This window comes from Aspergillus brunneoviolaceus (genome assembly GCF_003184695.1).
Source record: "Aspergillus brunneoviolaceus CBS 621.78 unplaced genomic scaffold BO95scaffold_57, whole genome shotgun sequence".
Lineage (NCBI taxonomy): Eukaryota > Fungi > Ascomycota > Eurotiomycetes > Eurotiales > Aspergillaceae > Aspergillus > Aspergillus brunneoviolaceus.
In genome coordinates, this window is record NW_020290787.1 from 14,858 (window position 1) to 40,521 (window position 25,664).

General features: G+C 55.0%; 8 protein-coding genes across 8 annotated transcripts; 2 read left to right on the forward strand and 6 right to left on the reverse strand.

Moving 5' to 3' along the window:
* Nucleotides 1-349: 349 nt before the first annotated feature.
* BO95DRAFT_215391 (dihydrodipicolinate synthase family protein) lies at nucleotides 350-1,900 on the reverse strand. The gene is made up of 2 exons (XM_025581150.1): nucleotides 1,887-1,900; nucleotides 350-1,822 (listed from the first exon to the last, which is right to left on the reverse strand). Exon 2 carries the CDS (start codon nucleotides 1,494-1,496, stop codon nucleotides 606-608), a length of 891 nt encoding a protein of 296 aa, XP_025439550.1. The 5' UTR covers nucleotides 1,497-1,822; nucleotides 1,887-1,900; the 3' UTR covers nucleotides 350-605.
* Nucleotides 1,901-3,896, reverse strand: BO95DRAFT_502522 (amino acid transporter; the record flags this gene model as incomplete). Its single annotated transcript, XM_025591048.1, has 5 exons — nucleotides 1,901-2,687; nucleotides 2,752-3,140; nucleotides 3,194-3,385; nucleotides 3,439-3,700; nucleotides 3,756-3,896. 5 exons carry the CDS (start codon nucleotides 3,894-3,896, stop codon nucleotides 2,271-2,273), a joined length of 1,401 nt encoding a protein of 466 aa, XP_025439551.1. The 3' UTR covers nucleotides 1,901-2,270.
* Nucleotides 3,897-4,542: 646 nt separating this feature from the next.
* On the reverse strand, nucleotides 4,543-5,701 carry BO95DRAFT_502528 (FAD-dependent oxidoreductase; the record flags this gene model as incomplete). Its single annotated transcript, XM_025591049.1, has 3 exons — nucleotides 4,543-5,295; nucleotides 5,377-5,488; nucleotides 5,565-5,701. The coding sequence occupies 3 exons, from the start codon at nucleotides 5,699-5,701 to the stop codon at nucleotides 4,543-4,545; spliced, it is 1,002 nt and encodes a 333-aa protein (XP_025439552.1).
* Nucleotides 5,702-6,478: 777 nt separating this feature from the next.
* Nucleotides 6,479-7,492, forward strand: BO95DRAFT_502530 (proline racemase family protein; the record flags this gene model as incomplete). The annotated part of the gene is made up of 1 exon (XM_025591050.1): nucleotides 6,479-7,492. The coding sequence occupies one exon, from the start codon at nucleotides 6,479-6,481 to the stop codon at nucleotides 7,490-7,492; it is 1,014 nt and encodes a 337-aa protein (XP_025439553.1).
* Nucleotides 7,493-7,862: 370 nt separating this feature from the next.
* BO95DRAFT_369279 (NRPS-like enzyme) lies at nucleotides 7,863-11,226 on the reverse strand (the record flags this gene model as incomplete). Its single annotated transcript, XM_025582860.1, has 3 exons — nucleotides 7,863-8,300; nucleotides 8,357-10,843; nucleotides 10,945-11,226. 3 exons carry the CDS (start codon nucleotides 11,224-11,226, stop codon nucleotides 7,863-7,865), a joined length of 3,207 nt encoding a protein of 1,068 aa, XP_025439554.1.
* Nucleotides 11,227-12,636: 1,410 nt separating this feature from the next.
* BO95DRAFT_369429 (uncharacterized protein) lies at nucleotides 12,637-13,551 on the reverse strand (the record flags this gene model as incomplete). Its single annotated transcript, XM_025582869.1, has 2 exons — nucleotides 12,637-13,340; nucleotides 13,413-13,551. 2 exons carry the CDS (start codon nucleotides 13,549-13,551, stop codon nucleotides 12,637-12,639), a joined length of 843 nt encoding a protein of 280 aa, XP_025439555.1.
* Nucleotides 13,552-14,285: 734 nt separating this feature from the next.
* On the reverse strand, nucleotides 14,286-15,417 carry BO95DRAFT_502531 (zinc-binding alcohol dehydrogenase family protein; the record flags this gene model as incomplete). Its single annotated transcript, XM_025591051.1, has 2 exons — nucleotides 14,286-15,238; nucleotides 15,306-15,417. The coding sequence occupies 2 exons, from the start codon at nucleotides 15,415-15,417 to the stop codon at nucleotides 14,286-14,288; spliced, it is 1,065 nt and encodes a 354-aa protein (XP_025439556.1).
* Nucleotides 15,418-15,982: 565 nt separating this feature from the next.
* Nucleotides 15,983-23,789, forward strand: BO95DRAFT_502534 (polyketide synthase; the record flags this gene model as incomplete). The annotated part of the gene is made up of 9 exons (XM_025591052.1): nucleotides 15,983-16,192; nucleotides 16,259-16,403; nucleotides 16,511-16,779; nucleotides 16,857-17,219; nucleotides 17,295-18,255; nucleotides 18,357-21,703; nucleotides 21,749-22,738; nucleotides 22,811-23,537; nucleotides 23,638-23,789. 9 exons carry the CDS (start codon nucleotides 15,983-15,985, stop codon nucleotides 23,787-23,789), a joined length of 7,164 nt encoding a protein of 2,387 aa, XP_025439557.1.
* Nucleotides 23,790-25,664: the final 1,875 nt, after the last annotated feature.

Here is a 25,664-nt window from a genome sequence, read left to right on the forward strand (position 1 = left end):
GGTCAGTGCGCGGAGAGCTTGTGACGGTCGCGCGATCCCCACTACTGAATGGCATGCTTGAGTATCCTTCTCCTTTTTGCTCTCGTGGGTCATACTTTTCCTCCCTTATCACAATCGTATGAACGGGAATATGGTCATTATAACGTGACTCTGGGCCTATAGGTCATTGTCTGGAGTGGAACTCATTGACAGGGGTGCCTGACTAGGGCGCCGGCTATCACGGCAAGCACGGCGAGGCTGAGGCTCCAAGGTATTTTTAGCTACGTCTGGACTGTACATTCTTTCTAGCGTCGCCGCTAAGATCCGACACTTGTCTGTTGATTCTGTGATAAGGTCATCAGAAATGATCTGCAGGATGGGTCCCATATAACCTCGTCCGGTAGGATCACTGTCTCCGCACTACACTTCCGCCTGGAGACAAAATACCTCTCGCATACTATGACATGACGAGATTCAATCCAGCTTTGGCCGCATCCGGACTTTGAGCGTACCATACCAGTGGACTGAACCTGCTACAACCAAGCATCAAGAGCATCAATCTTTGGACATTCATTGACATATGCGCAAAACAAACCCGCGCATATATTCATCTTGAAAACAATAAGTTAAACAGTCTTCACCCCAGCCCCCTGAATCAGCACCTTAAACTCCTCCTGCGCCTCCGTCCCCAACATGTGAAACGGCCTGCGCACGCCACCGGTGGGGGTCCCCGTCAACTCCAGCCCCGTCTTGACGGCGGCGGCATAGTTATGGGACTCGAGGAACTTGCAGACGGGCCAGGCCTTGGCCCACAGCTCGCGGCCCCGGGCCAGATCGCCGCGCACGGCGACCGCCTCCCACAGCTCGACCGCCAGCTCGGGGATGATGTTGGCCGCGCCCCAGACCCCGCCACGCGCGCCCGCCGCCAGCCCGTAGAAGGTCAGCGTGTCCCAGCCGTTGAACGCGGTGATCCGATCCGACAGCCCGAACAGCATCTCCGTCAGGGCCGGCGCGTCGCCCGACGTATCCTTCAGGTAGCGCACGCCCACCTCCGACAGACTCGCCAGCTCCGCGGGCGTCAGTTTCAGCCCCGTGGCGGAGGGGATGTTGTAGTACACGATGGGCAGCTGCGTCGCTTGCGTGATCTCGGCCATCAGGGTCTTGAGTTCGGTTAGGGTGACTGCGTCGTAGAAGGGGGGCACCACCATCAGCGCTGTGGCGCCGGCCTCGGCGGCGTGCAGGGAGAGCTCCAGCGTCTCCCGCGTGGTGAGGGCCCCCGTGCCGGCGATGACGGGCACGCGGCCGTCCGCATACTTGACGACGAGCTCGGTCAGTTGTTTGCGCTCGGGGATGGTCATGGCGGTGAATTCGCCGGTGCTGCCGCCGGGGACGAGCCCGTGCACGCCGGCTTTGATCAGGCGCTCGATCAGGGCCTGGAGGCGCGGGGCGTCGATCGCCGTCTGGTCGTCGGTGAAGGGGGTGATCAGCGCCACCATGATTCCGTGGAGGTCGGCCATTGTGCTGTTGATTGTAGTTATCGTGGTGGATGGTTACGGTCTGGATCGACGATGGGTTCTGGGGTGGAGGAGAGAGGACTGAGCACAATTCAGGATTGAAAGTAATAGGTTTCTGATTGAGATGTCATTAAACACAGCTCGGACTGGTACTCACTTAAGTACCTCGAGTTTCTGGCGACAAATTCATCGATGGGGGATGTTTCCAAGCTGCCCCTCCAGTTGATCGCCTGAGTTGGCAGGTGGTTCCGCGGAACTCCGAATTCGGAAGGTTGGGCGTCAGCCCTGAAAGCTGGGGTAGATCTGAACACATCATCTGATAAGGATGTCTTTCCGATTTTGTGAACTACTCCCTATAGCCTGGAGGTCGTTATACTTATACCCAGACAGGGCCTATTGGGAAGCGAACCTCAACGTCATATGTGCACAGTACTTGGTATGCACCCGACCGGAGCCTCCGATCGCAAAAGGTGTGTTGATGTCTGCAAGTGAGGACAGGGCCCTAACAGCTTATGAAAGTAAACCACTTTCTGAGAACATAAGCCTGCAGAAGAGCTTTTGGCTCGATTTTAGAGCAATGAGAAAAGACATCTACTGGGTTTGGGGACAGTAGCCCTAATACTAGGATCTCTCCTGGAAGGGTTGAACGTATGCACAACAACTTTCAAAAAGCTTCACTCGATTGTCTCACTGGAACTAGGTACAAGAGACAGTCACTGTCCTGCTGTTGCCCGCTTATATACATAAATGCACAGATTCAACAGTACCCAGGGTTCCCTAGTTATCATTATTGGCGCAAGACCAGGCAGAGGACCCCCCGGTCTTCTCGTAAGACGAAATGATGCTCACTATGGAGCTGTATGTTCCCCCTATCGTCAAGAAGAAGCCGGTCAGGATGACAAAGATACACCAGGCAACCATCAAGCACCACCGCAGAGACTTCTTCTGCCGGCCCGGCCCCCAGTTGTCATACAGCCACATACATCCCATCGGTTGAAAGCATAACGACGTGGCGAGAAGAGCCCCCACAAGTGATACCAGATCGCTAAAGACCGGGATGCTGCTTGCGACGATATATGCGACCGAGGTCACCGTAAAGGTGGACCCGAGCCACACGATCCAGTGGGTCCGAGTCTGGCCGGTCAGGTGTCTGGTGCCCCGAAGAATGCGGATAAAGATGTGTTTAGCGGGTAACTTGTGTAATGTTAGTGATGTTGGAACATCAGTCAAGATGTTGGAATCGGCAGCGCAGACTCACATGAAGCATGAGAGTGGCGGAGACAGCCAGCCCCGGAAGAGCGAATCCGTAGCTGATCTTCTTGATCAAGATCCCCGCAGAACCCAGAGCGGGTGATGCAACATGCGATCCGCAGTAGTAGTACACGACTGTTCCGACTACAATGTAAATGACCGTGACAGTGACTTGACAGATGGTTAGGGCTCGAGTGAAGTGTCGCGGGTCACGCATCTCCGAGACGATGTTGAAGAACGCCGGGGTTCCCGCGTAGGTCAAGGAGATGGTGGAGAGAGCAGTCATGGCCTCGACAAAGGTCGGATTGCCAAAGAGTTTGTAATCTGGCGCTGGGATCACGCCGTCTGTCATGGGAGCATGACCTTGGATTCCAACGGCGATCGTGAGGATAAAGACTGGCGATCATTTAGTTTCAAATGAATATTTGGAGGGACTCAGCTCAACATACCTGCAGTAATGATGCAGGCAGCACCTACCCAGGCCAACCAGCTGATACGACCAAGGGTTTGGATGCTGGAGAAGATCAATCCAATAATGGCAGCGACAGCCACGAAGACTGCAGTGCAAGCCCCGTGGTCAGAGAGTGCGTTCAGGGAAATCGAGATGCTCAACAGAGCCGAACCACCAACAAAGATCCAGTCTAGCAAGAGGTTAGAGCCCGGGTCAAAATCATCTTGAAAAGTAAGCTCTCACACAAAGTGTATGCTGCACCGAGTAATTCATAGCCAAAGCGTCCAAACATCATTTTCCCCACGTCGTCAATCCCATAAACATTGGGGTGGCGTAGTTTGAAGACACCCACCATCCAGTTCGACCAAGATGTCATCCCGGCGATCGTTAGAAGAAGGATTATTCCGGGCACTATTCCAAGGATATCGAAGACTTTAGGCATCGAAAGAACTCCCAGGCCGATTTGAGTTTTAATCATGAGAGCTGTGGTTCCCAGCCAGCTCACCTAGGCTGTGTCAGTTTGATGGGTTGATTCTTGAAGAAATTCTCAAAGACCTCACATTCCGATAGTTGGTATCCCCTTCACGGATCTCACCGAATACAGCATCATCTTGAATCGGCTCGCTAGATGCTTCATCAATCTGTGATTGCGCAGGGGCAATGCTGTCCCGGTCAGGATCAGAGGCTTCTTGTTTCTTCATGGTAGACATAACGTTGGTAGGAGGTGTAGAAAACATAGACATGGATTCTGGACAAGTGGCATTTCAATACCCCTACGGGTGCACCAATTATCTAGACCTGGCGCATCCCCGGTTATTGCTTGATTGCGCTTAGTGTGGCCCATCTGTGAGATATGGGGATGCGGGGAAGCAGATAAAGGAGAGAATATGGAAACTCCTTCCGGAGAAGAAGAGTATGATGAGTGCTTCATGTCCCCATTGCACATTTACGCCGAGGGTGGGGCTAGGAGATCATCCCCATGCGGCGTGAATAACCAGTTACATGTTTGTTCCCGAACTAGGTCTCTTATCGAGATGCGTATCACCTGGAAGTTATCTAGAGGAGAAGTCTTGATTGCAGGCAAAGTAGATTTGGTGGCAAATCTATCAAGATCTAGGCAGAAGCCTGATAGGCAAGTGCTCCCCTGCTTTACGTTTACTTGCCCAATTATCTTCTGTAACACGAGAACTATGTCCAGCCTAGGTACGCCTCCCCTGACTTATTGATAGCTCTGTATGGCTCCTCCTTCCCGTGAGAATCATGCATAATGTGCTTCATGTAGCCATTTCAACCGTGGATGCTTCCCCTTTTCGTCAGGCCGGTACAGCATGCCCCCACAAAAGCATATCAAAGACGACTCCTTGGAACCTCATCCTGCCACACAATCGAGTCAACCAGCTCCCGGACCTTCAACGCCACGCCGTAACTAAAGATATACCCCAGCCCGGCAAACCCGTAGGCATGTACGACATCCCCCTCGACTTCCAGCCGATAACCCCCTTTTCTCCCAGGCCGAAAGGCGACAATATCCTTTTGGACATCGTTCTCCAGATCAACCGACAACAGACCGCCATTCGTCATCGTATTCACCCGCCGGAGGATATCCGCACGTAGATCTGTATCCACGTTACGATCTAGATTTCCAGGCTGGCTCACGCCTCCGATGATCGCACCATTCGTGAACATCCGAGGAATAACGTAGGTGTAGTGCGAGCCCTGATGCATCATCAACTGGTCGACAAAGTCCGTCTTGACGAACATGGTCTGTCCGCGGATCGCCTCCACGTTCTTGTCGCCGGAGAGAGTGTAAGCACCCAGCCCGGAGGCGTGGACAATGACTTTCGCTCCGGTGATCTTCTTAGCTTCTTCGATCGAGCTCAGTGTCTTCCGGATGAAGGTCACCCCCCGAGCTTGCAGCTGCTTTTGGATCCATGGGAGGAGGTATGCGGGGTTGATCGTCATGGAGGTATATGTGAATCCGAGCTTCACTCCATCGGGTAGCTTTTCCTTTGGGATCAGACGGTAGCGCGGTACGACCGTCTTGTACCAGATGGTGGAATCGTCGTCGCGGTCGTCGTAGTGTTCCGTTGCTTTTATGACCTGGCCATATCATAGGGGACGGGTTAGTGGGGGGTTCATGGTACGAGCAGGATGTGCACTCCGAGTGAGTGGCTGACCTACTTGAACACCGCTCGTTGGATCGCGATGTGCTAATGCCCAGAAGTATTTGAAGTTCTCGGTCTGGAGGGATTCGCCGCCTGCGTCGGGGTGCGGGAAGATCGATACGCCGGCCCTGTTGCGTCGTAGTTTAGCAGCTAGCTCAGTAAGAAGAAATAAACATTTTTGGGGGGGGAGACAGAGAATCTCACCAAGGACTGGCCCAGTCTTGGGTCTCATCGCCCGGGAGATCGCGGGCCATGATGGTCACTTGGTAGCCGGCATCGGTGAGGGCCAGAGCCGACAGAAGGCCGATGATACCCGAGCCGATAATGCCCACGTGTGGCATTTTGGTGGATGACTGTGAATGAACGATTGAACGATTGAACTTTGCGTTGGATATCCCCAGAAAAAAATGGTTTATGGTTGGAGTATTTACATAGCCAACAACTGAAGCTGTCTTCTGTATAGGTATAGAGTCCGATAGGCTGAACAGCAGCCGGAACCACTTGCCAAAATTGGGCTGTCACGCCAATCTCAGTCAGGGCTTTCATCCCCGCCAATTTCCCCGCCTTTTCATGGGTCCTCGGATCAGTACCATAATTTTGTGTGCATCTCACTTCTTGCAAGTATAATTTGTGATAGTGATTTTAGTATCGTGAGGATTTCTGGATAGTATGTATAGACCGCAGGTTCGCAGCAGGGTGGCAACATCGATGGATTGATTTGGCAAGATAATGCACATTCACAGGTCCTGCCTATCGTATCGCACTGTCAGTTCACATGAAAGATAAGCCCACTGGCCATTTGCCCCTGACACTGATCAATGTCCAGAATTGGTGATCTTACGGATCCGTGGCAAAAGCGCCCTGCGCAGCAAACAGGTTAGGAAAGAGCTTCCGGAACCCCTCGGAAATGTCACAGAACCTAACCGACTCGCCCCAGAGCTTGCTTTCCAAGAAACATGCAAGCTGTGTTCCGCCAACGTTCGTTGATAAGAAAGGTTTGCTACACCCGATCTCAAATTTGGCCCAGCACCCGACCTCTACCGTACCTACCTCAACTATAGCCCTGTTCTTAGCAACCAATCCAGCGCGAAGCACAACCGCCGACGAAACCAAGAAGAATGCGATCCCGCCGCAACATCTCCCTGGTATGCTGCCACTGCGAAGGCGAAGTCGGCGACGTGATCGTCGGCGGCGTGCTCGACCTCCCCGCGCCGACGATGCACGCCAAGCTCGTGCGCTCCATGGCCGAGCACGACGACCTGCGCCGGCTGATCCTCCACGAGCCCCGGGGTCGGCTCGAGATGAGCGTCAACCTCGTCCTCCCGCCGTGCGACCCGCGCGCCGACGCCGGCTTCCTGATCATGGCCCCGGGCGACTGGGTCCCCATGTCCGGGTCCAACACCATCTGCACCACCACCGTCCTTCTCGAGACCGGGATGATCCCGATGCAAGAGCCCACCACTGAGGTGAAGCTGGACACGGCGGCCGGCCTGGTCACGGCCACAGCCGAGTGCTCCGAGGGCCGGTGCAAGTCCGTCTCGTTCGACAACGTGCCTGCGTTTGTGTACGCGCTCGACATGGAGGTCTTGATTCCGGGCGTGGGAAGTGTCCGGGTGGATATCGCATACGGGGGTCAGTGGTACGTGATCGCCCAGGCGAAGGATCTGGGGAATGTTCCGGTTCAGACGGCTGAGAAAGACCGGCTGGTCGAGTTGGGTCAGCAGCTGAAGGCGGCGGTGCTGGCGCAATGTACGCCCACGCACCCGGAGAACCCGGCTATCCGGGGCATTAATAATGTGATTATCAGTGAGCCGCTTGCTGAGCAGGATGGTGGGCTTTCGGTGAGGCATACGGTCATTGTCACGCCGGGGAGGCTGGATCGGAGTCCCTGCGGGACGGGAAGCTCCTCTCGTCTGGCCGTCCTCCACGCACGAGGACAGGTACAAGTTGGGGGAAAAGTCACCTTCCGCAGTATCATCGATACTGAATTCGTTGGTACCATACGCGGAGTGCAGACAGTCGGGGATGTGGATGCGGTGCTGCCGACGATACGGGGCAGAGCGTGGATTACAGGCGAGCGTCAGGTGCGGTTAGATCCTGATGATCCATTCCAAACCGGGTTCTTGGTTTGAATGCAATGAAAAAGCTTGTGTGTGGTGCCAACATAGGAGCTAAAGAGACTCCACATCGGAGGACATTCGTGGCTATGCGTCCTGTGCATACTTCTTCCTTTGTGTAAATGTGTGATGCCGTCGAAGAGCTGATTGGCCTCGGCCTGCAAAAAGATTTACTGCATACTGGCGCCGTCAGGTTGAGGGTATGATTCCGGGAAAGAGATTTTAGTCCTAATATACAACAAAGCAACAGGTTGCACATTGTTTGTCATGAATATCAGTAGCCGAGTGCTTGGAAATTGGTTTTAACTCGGATCTAGCCACTCCCGCGGCCCCCATGTGTTCACACACTTTCACTCCCATAGAGGCAAAACGAAAAGGCCGAGTTCTAGATATGCAGCGCTGGTATCCAACCCTTCCACTGTCGCAACCACACTTCCATCAAGGGAGCATCTACCGGTCCCAGCCCGCGCAAGGCAGCACTGTACTTCTGCGCATTGCTAGTATCCGCAGGAGGCCGTACCCAGCCCTGAGAGTTTGCTAGCGCGGCGAAGAAGTCCATAAGTGATGCCGCAGGCATGTCTTGCAAGGTAGTTTGCGCCATGTTCGGGTCTGACAGCCGTCGTTCCAGGCTCTGGATCCAGTCTCTGAGGGGGATGATCTTGGCATTGCAGGCACGACTCGCCACCTGCGCCAGTGAGTCCCAGGGGCTGGTATGCGGGTTGACGATATGATAGACCTTCGTATGGCGTGCAGGGGCCGAACACAATGAGTCGACACCACATCGTGCGAGGATGATCTGGGTGATGCTTCGAGCAGCGGTATCCTAGACACCATGTCAGTCTTTCCCCGGTTAAGCTATCTTCCCAACAGCTAACTCACAATTGGAACCCAATCCACGGGAATCGATCCCAGGCTGTCAGGCAGCTCTCCCATGGTGTGGGAGGTCCGGATCAGGGCAGGAAACCAGTCACGGGAAGTCCACATGCCCGCCTCTGCATACGATGGGCCTGCCAATTGACCTACTCGATGAATGGCGATCGTGTTCTGGCGCTCCTGTGCGAACAGGTCGCAGAGAACCTCGGCCGCAAATTTCGACTCCGCATAACCTTGATTAAGGACTAAGGACGAGTCATGCAGCGTTTCGGTGATATGGCTGGCGGTGACCGGCGCATCCGACCTGCAACCACTGACGGCGGCAATCGACGAAATAAAATGAAGGGCCGCCTGGCGGGTCGAGCCCCCAATCAAGGCCAGCAGGCGCTGTGTCCCCTCCAACTGGGTCTCGAAGCTCGAAAGGGGCAGATTGAAGTTCACCATCCACGCATTATGCACGACCACGTCGACCCGCTCGCGCAAGTGGCGGTATGCGTCCGATGTCAGACCGAGATTCTCTTGGCTCAGGTCGGCCTGCCAGAAATGTACGCGGGAGGTTTCCTGGAGCCAGCCGTCTGCGAGCCTCTTCTCTTGGAACTGGACCAGCTGTCGTGCTTGAGCATCCGCGGAGCGGTTGAGGCAATAGATCCGCATGACGGTCGGATCCTGTAGCAGTTCATGTAGGAGGTAGCTGCCAAGCTCGCCTGTGGATCCAGTCAGCATTACGGTCTTCCCACGGAGCTGCAACTCTTGTGCCCGCTGCCAGACCGCGCGGGTCAGCATATGCTCGCGCGGCCAGTTGGCAGGCGAGGGTATCTCGCCCTTTGTGGTATCTGCCCCAGAGCCCTGGCCTGTTTGTTTGTACAGCGCTTCCGCCAGTCGTCGCACGGTCGCATGCTCATAAACGGCGGCGCTGGTCCAGGAGAACGCTGGTTGATGGAACGGTCGGATCCGATTGGAAGCGTCCTGTAGTGCCTGGGCAATTCGGACGACCTGCAGGGAGTCGACGCCCAAGTTGACGATGTCGGTGTTCGGATTCACCGCACTGACCCCTGATATCTTCGCCACCAGGCGTTGCACCCACAACTGGAGCTCTTCATGACCTGCGTCTGGCAGCGCATTCAGATCTTCGACGGCGTTGCCAGGCTCTGGTGCAGGTTTATATAGAGCACCGATCACCTCCTTGTAAAGCTGGCTGGTTTCTCGCCGACGCAGTGTGCCCTTCGGTGTCAGTGCAAACGGTCGATCGGGCAATGCAAGTGTAACGTGGGTGTGGTGGACCTGTCCATGAGCCGGCAACAAGCCATTGGCTTCGTTGAGAGTGGGTGCCAGGTCACGTAGGAGTGACTCCTGGGTCCAGGATTCCGGTAGGCTGTCCCACTCGGGCTCTACTATCAAGGCCACCTGAAAGCGCTCCTGACCGAAGATGGCCGCCCGATGGACAAGAGGGTGGGTTTCCAACTGACGTTCGGCATCTACAGGATTCAGCTTCTCGCCATTGCTGAGAACAATGACATCGTCTGCTCGCCCCTTGGCTCGCCAAAGATCGGGCTTGGAAGGGTGAGGTTCGAAGAGATCGCCGGTGCGATACTCGGTCAGATGCGGGAAGCTGTGGAAGACGCCGTGATATCGGCGGGACGGGGGGCGAGGGAGCACCAGCTCCCACAGACCCTCCCCGGCCTCCTCCATGCGATGGTCGAAGGATGGATTCCATTCAAAAAAGTTCCAGTCTGCGGGGTCTTGGCAGAGAAGCGTCGCCGTGTACACCGTCTCGCTACTGCCCATCAGTGTCTGCAGCCGGAGCTGAGTAGAGATGGCATCGCCGGTCGCGCTGGCGAGAGGCGCCCCGCCATAGTTCACGTCTTGCAGTTGTAGCAAGGCCAGTCGCCCTTGTTCAGAAGACCAGAGGTCTTGCAGGAGAAACGGGCTGAGTAGACCCCATCGAGGCGGAACCGGGGCGGACATGATGCGGGAGAACAGCCCAGGAGTGAGAGGCCGATCAGGGGCCATCAGGAAAGGAGTTTCATAGAAGATGCACTCAGTTAGACAGTACAGGCCCATGATATGAAACATAGGCCCGTGAAAAAATCGCATCTTGCCCATGTTCCGCAGAGCGCTCATGGCGGGCTCCCGACCTGGAGGCACGGGCAGGGTCTGCATCTGGTCTATGGTTGCCAGATACCCGTGGGTCAGAGTGATGGGTTTGGGCATCCCCGTGGTCCCTGAGCTATGGATTATCAGAGTTAAATAGTCTTCAACATCATCGTAGCTTTCTTGGTGAGGATATTCCGGGACAGGAGAAGGTGCGAAAATGTCCCAGAATGGTGCCATCTGCCATCGCTCAAGTCCAAGATCTGAGCAATTGTCATCAACCTCATCGATGATCTTCTGGAATTGAGCTCGTTCACTTCCATCCACGAGCACCGAACAACGTGTCTCTGAGATCAGATGGCGGAAAGCAGGCTGCGAGTTACGCGTGGAAAGCAGTAGTCCCTGGCATGTATCGCAGTCAGTCAGGGAATCCTATCGCGCCGTGAAAACAAAAAAAAAGACAACCACGCAAAGAACACGATAACAGTGCAAAGGTTTCTTACGACATGGCCTGTTTTCATGCACGCGAGCGCAAAAGCACAGTATCGCAGATCATTTGTCCCGATGTACGCAAGCACCTGTCTCTCTTTCCCCTGGAGCTTCTCCTCGATCCACCAGGCTACACGGTCCACGGCATACGACAGGTGCTGGTACGTGATCGGGCGCCATTCACACTCGGCATCTTGAGAGGTTGGGTGAACACAATACAAGCGGTCGGGTTGACTTTTTGCTTGCTGATCTACCAATTGAGTTAGGAGTCTTGGTGCGAGATCGTTGGATCCCATACTGTCTGCGATTATTTCAAGGGTCGATGATTGAAATACGGCGGGCGTTTAAAAACGAGACAAAGTCAAAATTTATATGATGCGCAGACGCCAGTCTCGTTTCCCAAAATTGGCATCGTGGCAAATCTGCCTTGTCGAAGATATGTTTGCGTGGTAAGCGCGCGTGATCGTCGCTTTTAGAATGCAATTTGGCTAGAGTGATAGTAATCCATACTGGAGTGATCGAGTGATCTTCGGATCTAAAAAGAGCCATCGCGGCCGTCCAGCATTCCAATGCCCCTCGTTCGTTCGTTCTGCAAAGGCTACTAAGCTACTACGAATCGTCAGCACCTACTTGTTCGAGCCTCCTACATCTCGGTATTTAGACTATGGCTTGCGTGCGGTAGCACAAACCGCCCTTGTTGAGTGCGTCATCGTTCTCTTAGACCATGGTGATCAATGAACCATACCAGAGATCGACGTCCAGAGTTGAAGCTGAAGAAGCGACTACAGGCTGTGCCGGCAATTGTTGACTCAGTACTTGGTAGTACAGGCTGCTGTGAGATTTACTTTGCGTGAGCTTAGTAGAGTTGTTGGCAATAGGACATTGTGCCATTATAGTGCTCATTATCGCTACTTACAATTGTCAGTAGATAGAAGCAGGACGTACGACTAATACCAGTGAACGAAACCAGAACCATTATGCTAGTGTAGCCCACAGAGCCTGTAACCAACCCTGCTCACAGTGGAGTAATCAATATACGAATATATCTATATAACCCTCCTGACGTGTTGTTTTCTCGGCGATGATTTGGCAATAAAAATTACCTTGCTTTCATAGAGCAAGGATATTATATGTATATCTAAATACCTGATAAACAGAAAAATCAATATATGAACACCACACTCCACAGGCATAGATTGCTGAATCTTGCAGCCTGCTTAGTCCGGACTGATTTCCCAATTTAACGAGGTCTTGGGTCCCTTTCAGACAAGCTATATCTAAAATCAGCCAGAAACTTGCATGTTGTATGGTCAAGATAAATTGTAGATCTGATTGTTAACAAATTATCTCTCATCTTACATAGAATGAATAATATGGGAGACCGACAAACTGCCGTCTATTAGAGGGACCATTTTTGTGGCCCCTCTCCCATGAGTGCGTTGTAGTATATACACCCCTGCGGAGAATATAACAGCAATTTTTTGACCGTTTTCCCAATCCGCATAAATTGTTTATTATTCAGTTTCTTATGACCTTTAGGCGCTTGTGCGCTTTATAAACCAGGGGAGTGGTGATTATGAAAGATGGCAAGTTACCAAATACAGTGCCTTGAAACAGGGATATGAAAATGAATTGTATGTAAAGTCTACCTGAGAGCTGACATGAACCACCGGATATATTCACATGTGGCTAAGGAAACTTAGCCCTCACAGGCTCGGCAACTGACTTTGTGCGATGACCCATTCCATGCCAGACAAGAACTTCTTTGCGTCCATCCCTGACCGCGGGAGGTCATGACCGGCCGAGTGCTCAAGCATCTTAGTGTTACTCGGGTCAAAGAATGATCGCATAAGAGCAGCAAAATTGCCCATCCCTGGGAGGTCATTTCGCCCGTGCAAGTGGAGAGAGGGGATTGCGAGGCGTGTCTGCAGTGCATTTGGATGCAAAGCACTTGGCACGAGATGGGGCGCCCGATCGAAGAAATACGAGGCCGAGTCGCCCGTGATGGACTGCGTGCTGTGAATGACCTCCAGCATCGCCTCAGACACCGACCGGGCTGGCTCGGGGAGCTGCGCAAGCTGGATTTCCTGGCCGGAGCGGAGACGTTGCTGGTCTTCAGACGACAGCGAACCATATACAGCCTGATTGTACGCCGAGTCGGCGGCGCAGGGAATCGTGGGCGAGCAGAAGATTGCGAACCGGAACGGACCGGGCTCCTCTGGATGGGTGGTGGCGTATTCCAGCATGAAAGAGGCCATCACCGCGGCGCCTTGACTGAATCCCAGTACTCCATCAAAGGGGCCGTTCTCCTCGATTGCCTCTTCGATCAAGGCGTGAGCTGCGTCGACCGACTCGGTGTCGAATGTGCGAGTCCAGCAATAATATGGTCCTGGGAAAGTGTCTCCGATGCCTAGAAGTGAAGAATAGAATCTGGTTGTCAGTGAATAGTCTGATTTCGCACACTGGCAGAGAACCAATTTACCAGGTGCAGGCGAGCATTCAATCTCGCCAGAGAGGAAGACAAATTCCCAGCTCGGGTCAGCATCTCGTCTCAGTGCTGAGAGCTGATGTTGTAGAACATCAGGGTTCGTTCCGTAGCCGTGAAGACAAAGGATCTTCATTGTGTTGCGTTTGTTGGTTGTGTTGCAGCTTGGTTGAGCGCAAGTCTTGTAAGGAAAAGGATATACTTCTCAAAAGTATTATAAAAGCTTCGCTTCACCTACACTCGCCCAAATACACGGGTTCCCTCTTATTTGGGATCAATGTTCGCTGATATGACGTTTACTCTTAACCTAGTGTCAGTGGCGCACCGTAGGGATGATGCGACCGTTCTCAAGAAAATTTATGCGTCGACCGGGTCAGTCAGTATACTCATAAGTCATTCTGCAGCAATGCTGCATGAATAGCCTGCTTGAGTCGCCGATCACTTGTTTGGTGCTCCCAGATGCATGCTATGATATCCCGGCCGCTTGGAACCATACGTGGTGTGCTGTGTGGTTCGTTTCAGGTATGACAAATTCTGCCTGGCCACATTCCTCGAGTCGAAGCAAGGGGCATCTAGGAATGCTCCTTATCTTGTGTCCAGCGACCTCTCACCTCGGACCTCCCTTTTCCGAGTGTGTTTTCATTGAGTTTTGCAGGGGAAAGACCGCTATTTTCCAGGGGAACCATAGGCTCTACTGCAAGTACGGGCAAGATCAAATCAACCCTAAGACGGAAATCGCGAAGCCAATCGCTGTGAAAAGACCGACTTCGCGGCGCCACATGTGCATATTAATTCTTGGCTTTCATTGTGAAGAACGATCAACATTACATATCCCTTTCAGGATCTCTCTGAGTGATTCCTCCCCCGCCTCTACTGGGTCTCATCAACACGATAGACCAGCTTGGAGGCCCGCACCTTGCCCTGTCGGAGCAAGTCCAATCCCGCGGGAATTCCGGCCAAACCACCAGCCCTCGCCTCTAGTCGATGGGGGGTAATTTGACGGGTCTGTAACAACTTCTCCACCGTATCAGCCCACTGGGACCCAAATTGGAGGTTTGCAGGCGTGGCTGGCACTTCCCTGCCGCCCATCTGGTAAGGTTCCCCGATCATATCGTAGGCCATCGAGACTTGCGTATCAACGTCAGTCCGTGGGCATCTCACGTCCAGCAGCGCATTGTAGCAGCCGCCGGATGACGAAATTGCGGCCGCACATATCGCCGCCGAGGCATTCGTGGAGATGGTGTCAAAGACGAGCTCCAGGGCATCATCGGACTCCTCGCGGATCCGGTCCCCTACCTGGGGATCGTGATAGTCGAAGACCGCATCCGCGCCGAGTTCCAGCATCCAGGCGCGGTTGGCTTCCGAGCATGTGGTGACGACGCGAAGACCGGATAGCTTCGCGAACTGGATCGCGAGGGAGCCCGTTGCGGTGGCCCCGCCGTAAATCAGAATCTGAGTGACCTCTTCATCCTCGTCCTCTTCGTCCTCCGCCTTGCCCGGTTCGGCCAGCTGCATAGACTGATAGAGGTTCTGTCCAATGGTGGTCATGCCGACCCCTGAGCAAGCCGCCTCTTCGAGGCTCATCCAATCCGGCACCTTGAACTGCAAGTCCCCCTTGGCGATCACATACTCTGCAAAGGCACCTCCGTGGGGCCGCATGATGTCGCAGCCGTGAACAAACCCGGCGATACGGTCGCCTTTCCTCCACGATTTGCGCACTTGAGACCCAATAGCCTCGACAATGCCGGCATAGTCACAGCCGACGACCGCTCCGTTGCATGACTCGAAGTCGACGTGTTTCCAGTCGGTTGGATTGAGAGCCACTGCATCGGCTTCAGAATCACATTGGAGAGAATGGAACTCGGCTCCATTCGGACACAGTGTACGTACCTGCGCGGGTTTTCACCAAGATGTAGTCGTCAGGCAAGCTCGGTATGGGAAGGTCATCAACAAGGGCGACCTGACCACGTTCACGAACAATCACAGCGCGTTGAGTAGCCATGGAGATTGGATGTAGCAGACGATGTATAACCAGAAATGCTTAGCGATGTGGTTGAGGTGTTGATAAGAAGTTGAATTAAGGACTCATCCTAGATCGCATGAGTCTTTCGACCCTGTCGCATCTTTTGTCCGCTTCTTATCGCCTCCACTCAGCCAGGGTTCTCTTGCAGATCTGCTCGGTGGCGACACCGACCGTCGTCTTCTGACGAAATCAGAATGTATTCCCCTGCCTTTTCGGGATCTTTCTGCATCTCGGAACTTGTGTAACTCTATGATGCAAAGGCACAGGGAGCAGTCCGTTATTGTGCCCTCCACAAACCCACCGCGCAGGATTCGATTTCATCATGGATAAGACAAGGGAATAAGATGAGGAAGCCTCACGCTATCCCGCGTAAATACAGCAAGAGCTATCAGGGCCAGCTGATGGTTATAAAAGCAGGCCGCTCGCTCTATAGATTCTGAAATGCCATATCCACCAAGATAGGCCTTTTTTGATCGATCCATTGCAATTGTACTTTTTATACTCGCCAATACTCAAGATCTTTCCCCAGTCACTGTTAACCACAATGACTGAAAGCTCAACCTTCGCCACGCCCCCAGCTGGCCCTGAGCCCATTGCTGTCATTGGCATGGGTTGTCGCTTTGCAGGCGAAGCATCCTCCGTTGAAGGATTCTGGGACATGCTGCGCCTGGGCCGCAAAGAACATGGCCGTGTCCCATCAAACCGATACCAAGCCTCGGCGTGGAAGCATCCCAGCCACGAGCGCGCGGGCGCTGTATGTCTTCTGCCCTGCTGGCTTTTGGGTCAGAAAGACTCCCAGACTGCTAACAATGATGAGCAGATTAATCATGACAGCGGGTTCTTCTTGAAAGAGGATCCGGGTTACTTTGATGCTCCGTTCTTCTCCATCACCGCCAAAGAAGCCGCGGGCATGGATCCAGTGCAACGCTTGCTCCTTGAAGTGGCGTATGAAGCCTTTGAGAATGGTACGTGGTTGCTTTCCTCCACCACCACCACCACACCTTCAGAGAGAGAGAGAGAAAGAGAGAGACAGGGATAGGCGAAGAGAGACATGGCTGAATCATAATCTCAGGTGGTGTCCCGATGGAATCTCTACCCGGGAGTGCCACTGGAGTCTACAGCGGCTGCATGACCAACGACTACGAGTTGCTATCCACGCGCGATCTCATGGATATGCCGCATAACTCAGCTACCGGCAACGGGAGGACCATGCTTGCCAACCGTCTCTCCTGGTTCTTTGACCTCCGTGGCCCGAGTATTATGCTGGACACTGCGTGTTCCTCCAGCTTGAATGCATTGCATCTGGCCACTCAGGCCTTGCGGGCAGGCGAATGCAGCCAGGTATGTAAATGACGACTTAACTTTGACTTTCTACCCTGTGGATGGGAGGAGAGCTAACCGCTGTGACTGTCCCATAGGCACTGGTCACCGGAGCAAGCTTGATCTTGCATCCAAATTTTACCCAGCGGCTCTCATACATGCACATGCTCAGCGCCGACGGGATCAGCCACTCCTTCGACAGCCGCGCCAACGGCTATGGCCGCGGAGAGGGCTTCGGCGCGGTCCTGCTCAAGCCCCTATCCAAGGCGCAGGCCGACGGCGATGTAATCCGAGCCATCGTGCGCGCCACGGGCTCCAACCAGGACGGTCGTACTCCTGGTATCACGATGCCAAATGCCGAAGCGCAGGCATATCTGATCCGCGCCACCTATCGCCAGGCTCGGCTGTCCCCGAGCGATGTCACCTATTTTGAAGCCCATGGAACCGGCACGGCAATTGGTGTACGTACATAAATCAACCCGAGCGCATTGAGCCAAAGGAACGATTGCAAAGCTAACAACGGGTGCACGGCGTAGGACCCTACCGAGTTGTCCGCCCTGGGGTCTTTCTTCGGCCCTGGCCCTGGCGATCAGCAGCCGCGGAATGAGCCCGTTTATGTCGGGTCCGTCAAGAGTAATGTCGGTCACACGGAGGGTGCGGCCGGCGTGGCCAGCTTGATCAAAGTGATCCTTTGTTTGGAGAAGGCGATGCTCGTCCCCAATGCCGGCTTTTCCCAGCTGAACCCCAAGATCCGGCCCGACGAATGGGGTCTGCGTCTGAGCGACTCGACCACCCCATGGCCGGCGCACCGACCGCAGCGCGCCAGCATCAACTCCTTCGGCTTCGGGGGCGCCAACGCACATGCCATCTTGGAGAGCGCCGCCCAGTACTTGGGGAGTGGCTCCGCGCAGCGTGCGTCTGCCACTGTTGCGAAGGGAACGCCGCAGGTTGTGGTGGTTTCCACCCATGACAAGGCCGGTCTGGACCGCACGGCCGAGAAATGGAACACCTATCTCGACGACCACGTCCTGGGTAAGAAAGCCGAGAGTCTCCCCCTGCCGGATGTCGCGCACACCATGGCCACCCGGCGCTCCCAGCTTGCGTTCCGCAGTTACGCGGTGGTAAATTCGCTGGAAGAGCTGCGGGAGACAATGAGCGCCGGCCTGCCCAGCTTCCCTCGCGCCAGCCGCAAGACCCAGACGCCATTGGCCTTTGTCTGCACGGGCCAGGGCGCGCAGTGGGCCCGCATGGGAGTCGAGCTGCTCGCCCATCCGGTCTTTGCAACGAGCGTGGACCGCAGCCAGCAACTGCTGCAGACTATGGGCTGTACATGGGATCTGCTCGAGGAGATCCGTGCCGACGCGACGGCCACTCGCGTCAATCGACCCGATCGCAGTCAGCCCATCTGTTGCGCTTTGCAGGTAGCTCTGATTGATCTTCTCCGAAGCTGGAAGGTGTCTCCCAAGGCTGTTATTGGCCACTCGAGCGGTGAAGTCGGTATGTATTCTCGCGCGATGATCCCGGTGGGAAGCGAATTATTCGTAACCACTCAACAAGCGAGTCAACGGAAGGCTAACTCTACTGTGTTACACCTTTAGGCGCTGCTTATGCGGCTGGATATCTGACCCACGAGGACGCCATCAGAATTACCTACTTCCGTGGCGTGTATTCGCAGCAGATTGCAGAAAATGGCCGCCGCCGCGGGGGGATGCTTGCTGCCGGCATATCTGCAGACCAGGGTCGGGAATACCTCCATAAACTACCTCCGGACTCGGTCGTGGTGGCCTGCGTCAACAGTCCATCGAGTGTCACGCTTTCGGGGAACATCGAAGAAATCGAGCAGCTGGAGAAGCAATTGCAGACCGATGGCCATTTCGCCCGTAAGCTGCGCGTGGATACCGCGTACCACTCGCCGCACATGCGAGAGCTGGCCAGTCAGTATGAGGAGGCCATCCAATCCGTTCAGCCCATAGATAGATACAAGGGCTCTGTGGCCATGTTCTCCTCGGTCACCAAGGAGCGGGTCCGCGCCGACGAGCTGAACGCCTCCTACTGGGTGCGCAACCTGGTGAGCCCCGTGGAGTTCGCGGCGGCCACCACCAAGCTGGCCACCATGACGGAGCCCGGCAAGGGCCGTCGGCGTGCGGTCCCTGTCAAGTGGGGAGGGTTCCTCGAAATCGGCCCCCATGAAGCCCTGAAGGGCCCGTTTATGCAGACCCTGCAAGAGGCCAACAAGGGTCTGACCTCGTTGCCTTACACTGGATTGGTGCGGCGCAAGGAAGATGCACTGCGCGTGGCCCTGCAAGCTGCCGGTCTGTTGTGGAGTATCGGCTATGGGATTGACATAGACGCCGCCAACCGTAGCCTTCTACAGGAATCCCCGCAAGTGAGCCTCGAACTTCCGGCGTACGCGTGGAACCATCAATCCACTTTCTGGCACGAGCCTTTGGAGTCCGCTCGCCTCCGACAGCGCGCGGAGCCCCGGCACGATCTTCTCGGAGTGCCGTTCGACTACCAGAACGAGTTGGAACCCCGCTGGCGCAACTTCATCCGCGTGTCCGACTTGCCCTGGGTAGCTGACCATGTGGTGGCGGGCTCAATCGTCTATCCGGCAGCGGGGATGGTCGCTATGGTGGCCGAGGCTGGCCGCCAGCTGGCCGACTCCAAAAAGTGGCTGGAAGGGATCGAGTTCCACGACCTGGAGTTCTTCCGGGGCGTGGTGATTCCTGCGGATGAACGCGGGCTGGAAACCACGGTGCATGTCGCCCCCCATCGCGGAGTGCCCGGGTGGTATGAATTCGGCATCTTCTCGTTGCCGGAGAAGTCTTCGTGGGTCCAGCACGCCAAGGGCTCTTTTGCCCTGCAGTACGCGGATGACGATGACAACGACGGCACGCAGACGGCCTATCGCGCAGACTGGCAGAGTATGGTGGAAGGAGTGCGGCAGACGCAGAAGGTCGCCAAAGAGACCGATATCGAGCACGTCTACAAGTGGCTTGGTGAGACCGGAGGAGTCACGCTGGGCCCGACTTTCCATTCGATGGTTGGAGTCTCCTTTCATCCTGAATCGCCTCGCCTGCATGTTTCTGGGGTGGTCCCAGACACCCAACACACCATGCCCCACGAGTGCGAATCCCCGTGCTTTGTCCACCCGACCTCCCTTGATGCCCTGTTCCAGGCCGCTGTGCTGTCCTGCTCGGAGGCGCTCACCAACCACAATGCCAATATCCCCATCGCGGTGGAGCGTCTCTACCTCTCGACGGACTTCTCCCTGCAGCCCGGCGATCACTTCGAAGTCCATGTGGAAACGCACTATGAGAATGGCGTCTCCTTCTCGGAGTCCATCGCATCGGACCCATCTTGGCAGCAACCCGGGGTGGTCCTGCAAGGAGTAAGACTTGGCCGGGTCCCCATGCAGAACCGCTCGTCGTCCGGTACCGCCAGCGAGGAAGTTGCAGGCAGTCGATTCTCATCTCTCACTTGGGCAGAACATGTGGATTCTGGTTGCCATCGACCTAACGAGGTCGTCAAGTGTGCTGGGGGATTGCCCCACTGGGTCGAAAGACTCTGCCATACTCACGGTGATGCTAAAGCCTTAGTTGTGGCTGAGAAGGACAACACCGAAGAGATTGTTCAGGCTCTTCAGTCCTTCGCACCGGGGAACACTCAGCGACCACGTCTGCAGCAGCTCACGGCTGTGTTGATCCACCCCAACCCTGAGGAGTTGGAGGGACAGCTCAAGAGTCTCCAGAGTGCACTGCCCGGGTGCCAGAGCTTAGTTGTGTCCTCACTGCAAGAGCTAGACGCAGACCTAGTGGGAGACGATTACGATGTGGTATTTACCAATTATGCAAGAGGTCAGGATGATGGCAACGGGTCCGAGACTTTGCTCAGCTCCCTGGGCTCCTTGACTGTACCAGATAGCTGGATTATCGCTCGGACCTCAGCCGAGGATGCGGTCGTCAGCCATGTTGAGGCTCATCCAGACTGGGCTCTGCGCGGCTCCCTTGAACAACCGCACTGCTCGATCTTCCGTCGCGAAAGCTCTGCTCTTGAGCCCGGCCCGGTGATTTATGTCCTGCGTGCCGGGCCTATCGAAACTGCTGCAGCTCTGTCGCACGAGCTAAAGGACATTTTTGAGAGTACAGGTGCCAGGATAGAGCCAGTAAGCATCGACAAGGTATCGGAGCTGGAAGGCAAGATAGTTATCTCGTTGCTGGAGCTTGATCAGCCATGGACCATGAATTGGACTGTAGACGAAATGGATCAATTCCGAGGGCTGCTGAAGGCCAAGTGCCTCCTCTGGGTGTCTTCCCAGGGCCCCGCGGACGAGGCTCTCAGATCCGCCAGCTCTGGGGCGACCACCGGTCTGCTGCGGACCTTGCGCAATGAAAGGTCCGGTCTTGCACTGCCGCAACTGTTTGTTGCCGACTCTGATAAGGAGGCAGCCCCGCTGGCTCAAAGTATTGCTCATGTGCTGCAGCTCACCTTGCAGCCATCTGGCTCCCGGTCACGCGATTGGGAGTTCTATGTGCAAGATGGTCGATTGTTTGTCCCCCGAGCACTCGCCGCCACATCGCTCGATGAGAGTATGGATGCTCTGCTCAAGGGCCCGCGACCGACCCCAGCGGAGCTCGCGAATGAGAGGAGACCTATGCGTCTTCGCACCGAGTCGCCGGACCTCCAAGACGCTCACTGGGTGGAGGATGAGAGGATGAACCCACCCCTGAGCGATGACCATGTCGAGGTGCAACTCCACCAGGTCACTATCTTCCCAACGGCGGGGAAGAAGAAGAATCTCTTGCCAGAGGCAGGCATCAGAGCCGTCGAGGCCGTCGGGGTCATTCGTCAGGTCGGAGCATCCATCAGCTCGGCATTTGTACCTGGGGAGCCCGTACTTTGCATCGTGCCTAGCGATGCATGGTCGAGCAGCATGGCTACGCGAGTGCGTCTCCCCACCAGCGCACTTTGGACCATACCCCCCGGCCAGGAACACGCGTATCAATCTGTCTCGATGCCTGTGGCATATGCTACCGCTTACACCAGTCTGCTCGGTAACCCTGGATCACCCGCCGCATCCTCAGTCTTGGTGGTAGGCTCCGTCAGCCAGACCCTCCGGGCGACGATAGATTGTGCCTTGGCGGCAGGAATGCAAGTGTATGCAGCCGTCGAGGGAGAGAACGCGGCCGCGGAATTGCGCTCGAGGTACCCAGCTTTGAAGGAGGACCGCATCATCGCCCTCCACCGGGACCTGCCGACGACGATCTCCCGCCTAACAGCTGGCAAGGGGGTGGAGCTCAGCGTCTGCGGCATGGGAGGGGCTGCAACCCGTCTCGCCGCGCGGTGTCTGTCTTTCAACGGCCGTCTGGTCGATCTCAGCGGGGAATTGAACCTGGCTGGCCTCCCTCAGTCCATAGCCGATCGTGGATGCACCGTCAGCTCCCTGCGGCTGTCTCGTTTGCTTCGCGATGCGCCGCGCCAGCTGCAGGCCAGTTTCCACCGCGCCGTGGACCTTCTCGCGGGCGGAAAGGACAGAGCTGTGGCTAGGATTGAATCCTATCCGATCTTCCCAGTCTCCCAGCTGACTGATGCCCTGGCCCATGCGCGTGATCTGGGCACCCGGGTCATTATCAACCTCCAGGCGCCAGGGAAGGTGCCCATTGTGCCCGCCATCCCTGAGCCGGCTCCGCTGCCAGCGGAAAATACTTACCTCCTGATCGGTGGTCTGGGGACGTTGGGATTGTCGCTTGCCACCACCCTGGCTGATTGCGGCGCCCGTCACATCGTCTTTGTCAGTCGCTCTGGAGCCGTCCAGTCGACACAAACCGCGGCGCTGGAGGGTCTGCAGGCGCAAGGCGTGCGCACTGAGGTCGTCCGCTGCGACGCTGCCCGCCGCGAGGATGTACAGGGACTTCTCGCCCAAGCAAAGGAGCACAACTGGCGCATCCGGGGTATTGTGCAGTGCGCAACGGTGCTGAAGGTAAGTGGTCCACACCCCGAAAATTGATCTTAAAGCCAACTTGTCTCATGATACTAACACTGTACCAAAAAGGACGGCATGTTCGAGCAGATGAAATTCAACGACTGGAAACAGTCCATTTCCCCCAAGATCCAGGGCACCTGGAACCTCCACGAAGCCTTCTCTGACCCGAACAGCAGCAATGGCGACGGCGGACTGGACTTCTTCGTGACTCTGTCCTCTGTGGCCAGCGTGATCGGCAACATGGGCCAAGCCAACTACTCCGCCGGCAACGGCTACATGGACGCTCTGATGCGATGGCGCCAGCAGCACGGGCTCCCCGGTCACAGCATCAACATCGGCCTCGTCCCCGACGCCAGCGGGGTGGGTGAGGCCCTGGCTGAAGAATCGCCCGAACAGCGTCGCCAGCGCTACCGCCATCTCGAGGGGACGGAGATTTTTCAGCACGAGATCCAGACCCTATTCCGCGTCATCGTGCAGGGCATCTCCGAGGTCCCCGCCCAGGTCATTGCCGGCATGACGGACATCCTGCCGCGCGGCGAAGACGGCGCCAGCGCATCCCCGTGGCAGTTTGACCGGAAGTTCGACCACCGGGCCAGGCTTGCCGCCCCGGACGCGCAGGACGGTGTCGATGGCGGGGCCGGTGTGGCCCGGAAGCCGAGCGTCTTGCTGAAGAAGGCCGAGTCTGTGGACGAGGCTGTGCGCGTGGTTCAACAGGCGTTGCAGGAGTATCTGGCTCGCGCGATGGCCGCGGCGCCGGATGATATTGATCTGGAGTTGCCATTTTCGGCTCTGGGTGGTAAGTTCAACTGTCTTCCTTCGAATGGTGCCATTTTTGCGTTGGGTTCGGGCGAGCCAGAATCTTTGCCTAGGTATTGCTTTACTAATATCATATGCAGTGGACTCACTCAAGGCCGCCGAGGTACAGAGCTGGGTGAATCGAGAAATGGGCGCGGAGGTCTCCTCGTTTGAATTCCTGGGGTCCCAGCCCGTGAGAACTCTGGCCGAGAAGATTGCCGCGGGGAGTTCTTTTGTTTCTGCTTCTGCGTGATTTGCTTTACTTGGATTTGATGTTTGGAAATAGGTGGATATCTGTAGCTAGACTTGAATTGAGCATAAAACTCGATAAGTGATATTGTATTGGAAGTACCGGGATTGTAGAGACAATACTTGATGAGCATAACCAGTGGACTCGAAAACCACACCACTCGATGTAAATTAGACAAGACACGATGGATATTCGCACAAAAGGATAGAGGTTAAACAGATACCGGTTACCAGGATTTAAAGTTTTCTGATCATTGACCAAGTCTGGATGCGAGATTTTTAGAATTGCGGTCATGGCTATCTGGAGTTTCTGAGGTTTGATATGTCTGTGATATAGAGGGAATGCTTCTGGTTCGGTCAATGTATAAGGCCCGCATACCGCAGCGAGTGAGGAGGAGAGGGACCGGGAAAGACCAAAAATATAAAAGACCAAGAAAACATACAACAGAAGGGATTCGCTGGTGGTCACCCACCCAACTACTAACCTCCCGGCGTGTGGCTTAAGTACGGCTGAGCGGACGGGAAGCCCTGTTTTCCACACCCTGTGGTCGTATGTACTAGTTTTGCTACAAGTATGTCTGATATCCATTAAATAAAAGCAGGATTTTCGCTTATCTGCATCGCTGCTGCAGTTTATCTATCTATCGGGAGGCTAATCACTTTGGCAGGTAGTTGGCCATCTGGTTCTAATGGTCCTGCCATGAATAGAGGATCGATGCTTCTAGCATTCGTTTGTATCGCGATGGTCCCGATTCCCTTTTCATCGGACCGGCAGGGGCCGCAGCCGCGCGCGAGGACAATTCGACTTCAGGCACAAGTCAGAAGTTGACAAAGAACACTTCGGATTTGGCCCCTAATCCTGGACGGAAAGTAAGACAGGGTCATGGTACATAGATCGGTTGAGTTGGGAGACCCGTCTTCAGAGCTGCGTACAATGTGATTGGTAATGTACGTGGACAAGAAATTACTTGGTATATGTACTGAGCTTGAAGAAGCTCGTGAAGGGCGACATGGATCGGTATCTTGAATAGTTCGTGGTTGGTTGACTGATAGGTTGAACTAGCTAAGATCTCGATATGGGCAACTCGCTTGATTAATCGCTGGAATACGCGGTTTGGGAACTTAGAAACATCAACAGGATACCGCACAGTCTGTAGTACTAGTAGAATTACAATCTCATGCTTACTGTGTTGGCTCATCGTCTCACGTTATAGTGGTTGGGTAAGTTGATACAATCGTAGGCGTGCGGTAGGAAACGGGAAGCCGGCGAACCCCATCCGCGCAAAGATATATATCCATGATGTTCGACTACCGGGGAGATCCGGTGCCAACAAAATCGTGCTGAATATGATGTATTGAACCAATTGGACTGGGCATAGACTGCGTACGAATCCCCAAACCACTCGATCATATGGGGGTCTATACAACGAAGTCATTTATTGTTGCTTTTCAAGATCTCCTTCCCGTCGAAGAAGAGAAGAAGGAAGTATTCTCATGGTGTTATCATAGTTGTCTGAACTATATAAGGTAAGCACAAAAGGAATTAAGCACATACGACCACAGGGTGTGGAAAACAGGGCTTCCCGTCCGCTCAGCCGTACTTAAGCCACACGCCGGGAGGTTAGTAGTTGGGTGGGTGACCACCAGCGAATCCCTTCTGTTGTATGTTTTTGCTAAGAATTTTGCGTCCTGCATAATGTAGAACTTGTTGCAAGCAGGTCGCGGATAAAAGTTGATTGGCGAAGGCGGTAGTTTTTTTTTTCCCTCGCCAAGCACCTACCTCTAAAAGTGGCGGGATCACTGATGCTGGCAAGCATGGTTCCCATTGCTGACCCCTTCAAAGTAACGACGTACTAACCAAACATATGCGTTGCATAAA